Below are 8,978 nucleotides of genomic sequence, written 5' to 3' on the forward strand. Positions count from 1 at the left end.
TCAAAATAGACAAAAAATGAGAAAGCCTAAGCAAGTGATGAAGGTCTGTTTAGGTTTGTTATGATATATAAAGAATGAAACAAAGATAATATACACATAATCTTACATTTTCTCTGGTCAGAGTTTAGTCAACTAGAAGTAAAATGAATATATATATATATATGTGTGTGTGTGTGTGTGTGTGTGTGTGTGTATAGAGATTTAGCAGCTTAGCTCACAGGATAGAATCTGAGTAGTCCAACAATGGCTGGACCACAGTGGAGAGGCTAAGAATCCATAGTTGCTAAGTCCACAAGGCTGGATGTCTCAGTAGTCTCAATCTGGCACTGAAGGTCTGAAAAATTCCAAAATATCGCTAGTCTTCAGTCTACAGCAGCAAGACAAACTCACCAGTGAGAGAGAAGGCAAGCAGAAAGAAGCCTGGCGCTCTCCTTTGCCTTGGTCTTTTATACCGGCTGCCATTGGAAGGTAACACCCACATTTAGGGTGTGTCTTCCGGCTTTAGATGATCTAATCAAGAAGACCTCTTTCATTTCAGTTAATCCCAGATCCAATCAAGTTGACACCCGGGATTAGCCATCACAGGAGGCTCCTCAAAAAGCTAGAAATAGATCTACTACATGATTCAGCTGTACTTCTCTTGTGCATGTAGCCAAGGGACTCTATATCCTACCACAGAGATATCTGAACATCCATGTTCACTCTATCAAAGAAATGGAAGCACTCTAGATGCCCATCAGCTAATGAATGGATAAGAAAAATGTGATGCTTCTACACAATGGAATATAATTCAGCTATTAAGAAAAAGGAAATTACAAAATTTGCAGGTGAGTGGATGGAAGTGTAAACAATCATCCTGAGTAAGGTAACTGAAATCCAGAAAGGCAATATCAAATGTTTACTCTCATATGTGGGTGTTAGTTTTGAGTGTTTAGATATGTGTGTTTCATGTGGATTATCTCTAGTGGTTAGAAAACTAATAAAGGACCACATGGGAATGGAGATCTTTCAAGGGAAGAGACATAGAATACAGTTTCATAAAGGGAAATAATGGAATAGGAAGGATTAAATTGCATGGGAGATGGGAGGGCAGAGCAGAGGAAGACTGTGGGAAGGGATAACTAACACTAAAGGCCTTTTGAAAAAAACACATGGAAGCCTACTACTGTAGAACCACTCTAAAATATGTACATATACAAAAATGGTTTAAATGGAGTTACCCTATAATAGGGGGCAATACTCCAACTAGACTCCTCATTCTATTAAATAGAAATATCAGTACCAGTAATGAGTTACCTTTCTTTGAGTTGTTGACCAGTGGGATCCTATAGACCTCCACACATTACAAGCTATTGCCATTGCCCTTGGTTACCCTCCAGAGTTTGACAGTAAGATCCTATTGCTAAAGACACTACATACTTGAGTCACAGAACATGGAGATATCAAGCAAGTAAAGACCTAGAAGCCTCATCCCTACTGGGTAGATTTCACAGTGCTTGAAGGTGCTACGCATGCTACTGGAGAAGCAAAGTAATCATCAGTCTTACTCATCTGTGACACCTGCAAGCTGTAATAACAACTGCCCTGGCAAGATGTACCTACTAGTGGCACATATGTTATGGGAGTAACCAACCACCCTATCCCTCTGCATGAGTTTAAGACATGCTTCAAGAGATGGAACCCATACCCGGCACTGTTATTTAGACCATGAACTTGTAGCTAGATAAGTTATGGCCCTAGTGGAGTACCCACTCTTTGTATTAAATGACTCCTAATGACTTGTTGCTCTACCCATAGATTAGTTTATCTCTCAACCTCATTGGAGAAGCTTTTGGGGGGCAGTAGATGGCAATTAACACAGAGACTTCAGCTAGTCAATGTGCCAAGAATAAGAGTCTGCATAATGCTCACCTAGCCCTAAATAAGACATTTATATCATACCCCTGTCTCCAAGCTTGGGGTCTTTTCAGAAGAGGGAGTGGAAAGACAGTAAAAGCCAGAGATGCTGGACAATGACAAGGCAAGTTTTTCAGACAGAGGGCACTTGTACATATGAACTCACAGCAATTGTGACACCATGTGCAAGTCCTGCTCAAGCTCCATCCAGACAATAGTCCATGGAGAAAGGAAGGGGAGAAGAAAATCCCACCTGAGGAGCTATTGGCATTTCATAGCTGCTGGGACAGGAAGAGTCAGTTTTCTTCAAGGGTTTGACCCCAGTATGTCAACCACAATCCAGGGCACGTCTCACATGCAAGAGTATTTGAACAACATAAATTGGACTCAATTGGAGAAAAAAATCATGAAGTTGGCTGTGTAGGGAGGTGGGGTGGGTCTTGGAGGAACTGAAGGAGGGGAGAATATCACGGTTGGCTTCAGCTGTCACCTCGACATACCTAGGGAGAATTTCAATTGGGAAATTTCCTCTAACTGATTGGCCTGTGAGCCTGTCTGTGAGACGTTTTCTTGATTGTTGAGTGATATGGGAAGACCCAGCCCACTGCAGATGGTGCCACGCCTGGGCAGGTGGTGTTGGGTTGTATAAGAAAGCTAGCTGAGCACAGGCCAGAGGAGCAAGCCAGTAAGCAGTATCCCTCCACGGCCTGTGCTTCAGCTCCTGCCTCCAGGTTCCTGCCCTGAGTTCCTGCCTGACATTCCTCAGAGACAGACTATTAGGAGATGTAAGATGAAATAAACTGTTTCCTCCTTAAGTTGCTTTTTGATCAGCATTTTGTCGCAGCAACAGAACGCTAACTAGAACAGGGAATGTCATCAAAATACAGTGTATGAAGTTCTCAAAGAATTAGTAAAAGTACTTTAAAATAAATAAACATCATCACTGACTTAATTCTTTCCACTGCAATGAAGGCAATGTTATGAGGTTAAAGGGCCCGGGCTGTGGCCGTGAGGTGCTGGCATCCTTGGGCTCCTGGCTTGCTCCGTGTGCCTCTCTGCTTTCAGCTACACTGTTTATACATTTCCCAGACCCCTGGCTGTGTGGAGGAGGGGGAGAAGGAGAAAGCACAGTACCTGCAGCTGTGGCTGAGTGCCGTACCTTTGAATGGGAAATGTTCGCTTCTAAGATGCTGTGGATGGTTTCGTCTGAGATACGGCGGGAGGACCGAAGCTCTTCTGTTAACTTGGTGATGTTCTTTATCAAATCTTTTACTTTTACATCTAAAGAATAAGCAAAAGGAAGACATTCTCATAATAAGTTTTCAGAACTTTTAGTGACAAAACAAAATTTGATATTACCACATGACAAAGATAGATCCCTTCATGATGTCTGGCTTACAGTAGACACTAAGGAAAGACCACCCACTGCATGAGAAAATGAAAACTTCAGGTTGTACGGTACTGTCTGGTCACTGGTTGGCCCAAAGTCCTACACTTTAGAAACAATTTTTTCTTGAATAACAATAACCATAAGCAGTAGAAAACACATTTTTCTGCCTTATTTGCTTATATAATTGTTTTATTTTGTTGGTCTTTTTATCTTCCTGTAGTCTCAGCTGGCCTGGAACTTGCTATTAAGACCAGTCTGGCCTCTATGTCACAGAGATTCACCTGCCTCTGCCTCTCAAGTTCTGGGTTAAAGATATGTGCCACTATACCCATCTTATGTCACTTTTTCAAACAAGAGAAATGTCACTTCAGGATTTGTTAGAATCTTTCAGACTTACTCAGCATGTTGCTGAGTTTGAATTTTATGGACTGTGCAGATGAGCAGGTAGAGACTCGTGAACAATGGCTGGTCCATGGAGAGAATCTCAGAGTGGGCTCAGACCAAATGTTTCCCTTCTTTCCTCTGGTTGATTTTTGGGACCTTAGGGTCTTATGAATCAGAACACATCTGACTAGCCGAGCTCTAGAATGATTTTTTCATTACATATATAGCAACCTTTGCTTTTTATACTTTATTTTAATAATATAATGGAGTAAAAACTAAATTAAATTTTAATCAATCAAATTGGAAAACTACATACCCTGGGTGACTGTGAAATTGCTAAGGAAAGTCATAATGGGGTTCCTTGACATCCAAGTCTCAAGGCTGTTGGCCAACCTAAAATGGCAAAAAATTAAAATTAAATTAGGCAAGATAAAACACCAGAAAGAATGCTGGAATGGATAACACTGCCTCCATTCCAGGAGCTGGGCTGGATAACAAGGTACCCTCTGAGAACTAGACACAAACTGTCCCCTGGCACCATCTGTGTGCCAATACCATTAACAGTAGTGCTCCACTATGTTCTCTCACAGCCCTGCCAAGTGAGACAGGTCAGGCATGGGAAGTGACTTCTCGCAAATGTAGAAAGAATAGATAAAACAAGTCATGGGATACCTGAGAAATTAGAGCCACAGCAGTAAGACAGTCACCTCTCTGTGACTAAGCCCCCGAACCCCTAATTGTGGCTCACACTGATGAACTCCTGAGAGGTTTTAGACAAATATGGAGTGATTTGAAAATATTTGAGTGCTCATCTGTGTATAGTTAATGCTATACTGTTGTCATAGATCACAACATTCTAAGCCCTGTCTCAACTACCAGTGGGGCTCACTGATTGCAAATACTGCTCTTAGAATTTACCAGTGTATTCGTGGAAAGTCTTGCTTATTTAAGCATACATAGTTATGTGTATATGACAGTATGTGGTGCCAACTGTTGTCTGAAATTGATCATTTAAGAATGCCAAGCATCCTCCTTAGGAGTGAGGACGCTGGGGGAGGCGCAAACCCACATTGCACGCACATGTGCATGTGCTGCTGAATGGACCCCACTGGAGGCTGACATTCACAGTCCTGGCTGGTTGTGTTTTCCAAGTTGCTTTTGAAGCTTTCCAAGGCTGTGAAGAGATTCCTGCTAAGATGTTCACAATCTAGCTGATCAGATGAGGACCATATCTTTTCAATCTCCTAAAAAACACAGGAATGACAGAGATCAAGAAAACTATTTATTTGAACAACTGAAGTCTGGTTTCTAGGTAAACACAGAGCTTCAGTTAGTTTATTTTCACATCACAAAAAATTGGAAGGATGCCAATTTCCCCTGTTCATTGTGGAGCAACAGAAAGAACCTTGGCTGGGAGCTACAAGAGCCCAGGTCTTCCTCCTAGCTCTGCCATCAACAAACCTGGCAGGACAGCTTGTTCCACAATGCATGACAGCAAACAAGCAGCATCCTACCAGCTGACCTGGCACTTGCATTCCAGAGCTCAGCTCCCAGTACCTCTCCGTACCTCACACAATCAATAGGAAAAATAAATATATAAATAAAATAACAGACACAGGATTGAAGAAACAGGTCAGAAGACAACCAAGGGGTGAGCAGGTGTGTGAAATCAGAACTGTCGATCAGAGGAACACAAATAGACCCACACAGAGATATCTCCTCGACTCTTCTAGGATAATCATTATTTAAAAGACAAGGGATAAAAAAATGTCAAACATGGAGAAAAGGGAACCCCTTTTATTTTGTCACTGGAGATATAAAATCGTATGACCATGAAGGAAAATATTATATTAGCTCCTCAAAACATTAATGTCACAACTACCATATGATCCTGAAATGCCAAACCACTCCTAGATATATTTATCTAAGAGGAAGGAAATCAGATATGAAAGAGATGGTATTCTCATACTCCCTGCAGCATGATTCACCAGAAACAAGATACAGAGCCAGCCTGGGAGGACGGGGTCTACTGACATGAAGAGATAAAGGGAAAAAGCTTTACACACACTGTGGAAGATCGTTCATCCATGTAAAGAAAGAAGTCATGCCATTTGCGTAACATGGATAAAACTAGAAGAACTGTTAATTGAAATCAATCACAGAAAGAAAAAACTGCACTGAGTGGGGTGAGGAGTGAGAACTCAGCAGTGAGGATCTCATGGGCCTTGACAGGACAGTGGCAGAGGATGCTGTCTGCTTCTGCTGAGGTATGTGGTGTGGTTGCTTGAAGGCCCCCTGTATCCAGGCAGGATACAGTTTCTCTATTTAGAGTTCCACTGTCCACTACATCCTCAGAGGCACGGCCTCCTACATATCCCCCTTAACTATCCTACAAACGCGTTCACAGTCCCAACCATCATCTACATGGTGTGGGAGAGGCTAAGGGGTTGGTTCTCTGAGGTCTCCTGGTGTGGTCCAGTCAATGGACAGGGACACTCTCATTGGAGCCCAGTGACAGTACTGAAAACTACACACTAGACTATCCAGACACTGAACAGCTAAACACAGTACAGTGCCCTTTGCCTACCTCTGCCAGGCACAAAGGACTCCCCATGACACCCTGGAAATGATCTACGTGTCTGAAAGCTTCACACATGGAAAGCCTTAGAACCACAGACACACTATGAAGTTTTATCTTGGTTGTCAACTTGACACATCCAAGAAGAAGAAACTCCAGTGGCGGAATTTTCTCAATCTGATTGGCCTGTGGCCATGTCTGTGGGGCATCTCTTGATTGCATATTGATGTAGAAGGACCCAGCCCACTGTGTGTGGTACCATCCCTGGGCAAGTAGGCCTAGGCTGTTTAAGGAAAGTAGCTGAGCATGCAGGGGTAAGCAAGCCAGGAGAAGCAAGCAGTGAACAGCATTCTGCCATGGTTTCTGCTTCAGTTCCTGCCTTGAGCTCTTGCCTTGGGTTCCCTTGATCACAGAGCCAAATAAACCTTTTTCTCTGTGTTATTTTTGGTCAGTGTTTTATCAGAGTGACAGACAGGTAACTAGGACAGTAGATTACTTTATGGTATTTGTGCCATCCCTGGACAGTGGGCCTGGGCTGTATAAGAAAGCTAACCAAGCAAGCCTGGAAGCAAGCAAGTAAGCAGTAATCCTCCATGGTCTCTGCTTCGGTTCCTGCCTTCAGGTCCCTGCCTTGAGCTCCGGTCCCTGCTTCCCTTGATGATGGACTGTAACCTGTAAGTTCCTCCCCAAGATGCTTTTGGTCATGGTGTTTATCACAGAAACAGAAAGGAAACTAAGACACTCTAAATGTCCTGACCCTGACATGTGCAATGATCTGGTTTTGTCATCTAAGCAGGTACTTCTGCCCTTTATTAAAACTAATACTTTGTCAGCCAGTTACTAAAACTCATATACTAATGTGAATTATAAATACAGTCATTGGGTCATTTGTTTCAAAATATGGACTGTCTTGCCAGTTTTATTATCCAAACTTGTCTTAGTACTCAAAAAACATCAAAGTTTTTTAAATTTTTCCATATTTAAAAATATTTTGTTTGTTCATTATTTTATGAGTACAAGTGTAATACCTGCATGTGCACCCGTGCTTTGCAATGCCCACAGAGGTCAGAAGAGGACATCATAGCCTATGGAACTTGAGTTAAGGACAGTTGTTAGCCACCATGTGGGTACTGGGAACCAAACCTCGGTCCTCTGCAAGAACATCCAGTGCTCTTAACTGCTGAGCCATCACTCCAGCCCTATTTTTTCATATTTAATGCATGCTGAATTTGCTTTAACCAAAGTGCTTGGAGCCAGAAGTATTTCTGATTCTAGATCTTTTGGGATCCTGGAATATCTGCACACACATTCTGAGATATCTTAGGGATAGGAACTAACACTAAATGGACTTCATACACATAATTTGAAGGCATTGTGTAGAGAATTTTAGTGCATCTGCATTTTGACTATGGCCTGCCGTGTGTGTCTAAGGGTGTATTTTTATGTGTGGTGTTATGTTTTGGATTTGGGGACATGCTGGATTTGGGATTTTCAGATTACAGATGCTCCACCTGTACAAGACAAAGATGTGTGCAGCCTAAAAGTAAGAACAAGATTATCTAAATAAGCCAACAAGGACACAAAAACTACAGGGACTAAAGAAATTATGGGGACCACCAGAGCAATTGCCTCATTGGAGTGCTTGGACTTCCTGCCCACACACATTTCTCTCTAGAAGCTGAAGGGTCAGATCCAGATCCATAGCTCCCTCCCTTCCTGTGTTTCCTCACCACAGCAGCCTTCCAGGCTCTCTCCACATCATGGGAGTTTGGCCCAGCAGTGTGTGGTCTTTCTCAGAATCACCTTTCTCTTTGCTTCCTGGGAGAATTTAACGTGCACTGAGCATGTTGGTAGAGAGGGTCACTGTACCACAAAGCAGTAAGCACTCAGAGCTGCACCTAGAAAAAAGGCCAGTCTTCACCCGACTGCCTGAAACACGGCCATTGTCTCAGCTTTCCAAGGAATCTGAGCTTGCCTGTGAGCCCAGCAGCCCCTAATTCCAGGCAAGTGGATGGGCCCAGATAAAAGCCACACTCTGACTCAGTGTATGGAGCCCCTGCACTGGGATTCCTGCATATTTGCACGAGTTAATAGAAAAGAAACCACCATGCAGGTTCTCTTCAGCTCTCAGTTCTTGGTGTTTGCCAGTGTTTTCAGTTACTTCAAGTCCATGGTGAGCCAGTAAATATTTTAAAACTATCTCTCCAGAAATAAAAAGATGATGGATGGATGGACAGGCAGACAGGCAGATAGATAGGCAGATAGATGATAGATAGATAGATAGATAGATAGATAGATAGATAGATAGATAGATAGATGATAGACAGATAGAATGATAGATGATTGATAGATGATAAAAGATAGATAGATAGATAGATAGATAGATAGATAGATAGATGATAGACAGATAGATGATAGACAGATGATAGATGATTGATAGATAAAAGATAGATAGATAGATAGATAGATAGATAGATAGATAGATGATAGATAGATAGATAGTGTCTTAGTTTGTTATTCATTGCTGTGAACAAAATAGATAGATAGATAGATAGATAGATAGATAATTGATGGATAGGTAAATACATAGATACATAGAGATGTAGAGATGGATGGATGAATAGATACAGCAAGCAATAGAGAGAGAGATATCAGCTGGATGAATAGATGGATAAATAGACAGAGATGGATAGATGATAGATGATAGATAGATAGATAGATAGATAGATA

General features: G+C 42.0%; 1 protein-coding gene across 1 annotated transcript in view; it reads right to left on the reverse strand.

Moving 5' to 3' along the window:
- The window catches only part of Abca13 (ATP binding cassette subfamily A member 13), a 449,044-nt gene that overhangs the window by 324,737 nt on the left and 115,329 nt on the right, over positions 1 to 8,978 (reverse strand). Inside the window, exons 21-23 of the mRNA XM_017802262.2 lie at positions 4,751 to 4,914; positions 3,987 to 4,063; positions 3,056 to 3,177 (exon numbers count right to left, since the gene is read on the reverse strand). Coding sequence (XP_017657751.1) covers positions 3,056 to 3,177; positions 3,987 to 4,063; positions 4,751 to 4,914 — 363 coding nt within the window. The remainder of the gene's footprint in view (positions 1 to 3,055; positions 3,178 to 3,986; positions 4,064 to 4,750; positions 4,915 to 8,978) is intronic.

This window comes from Nannospalax galili, unplaced genomic scaffold, assembly GCF_000622305.1.
Source record: "Nannospalax galili isolate Female #2095 unplaced genomic scaffold, S.galili_v1.0 scaffold304, whole genome shotgun sequence".
Classification (NCBI taxonomy): domain Eukaryota; kingdom Metazoa; phylum Chordata; class Mammalia; order Rodentia; family Spalacidae; genus Nannospalax; species Nannospalax galili.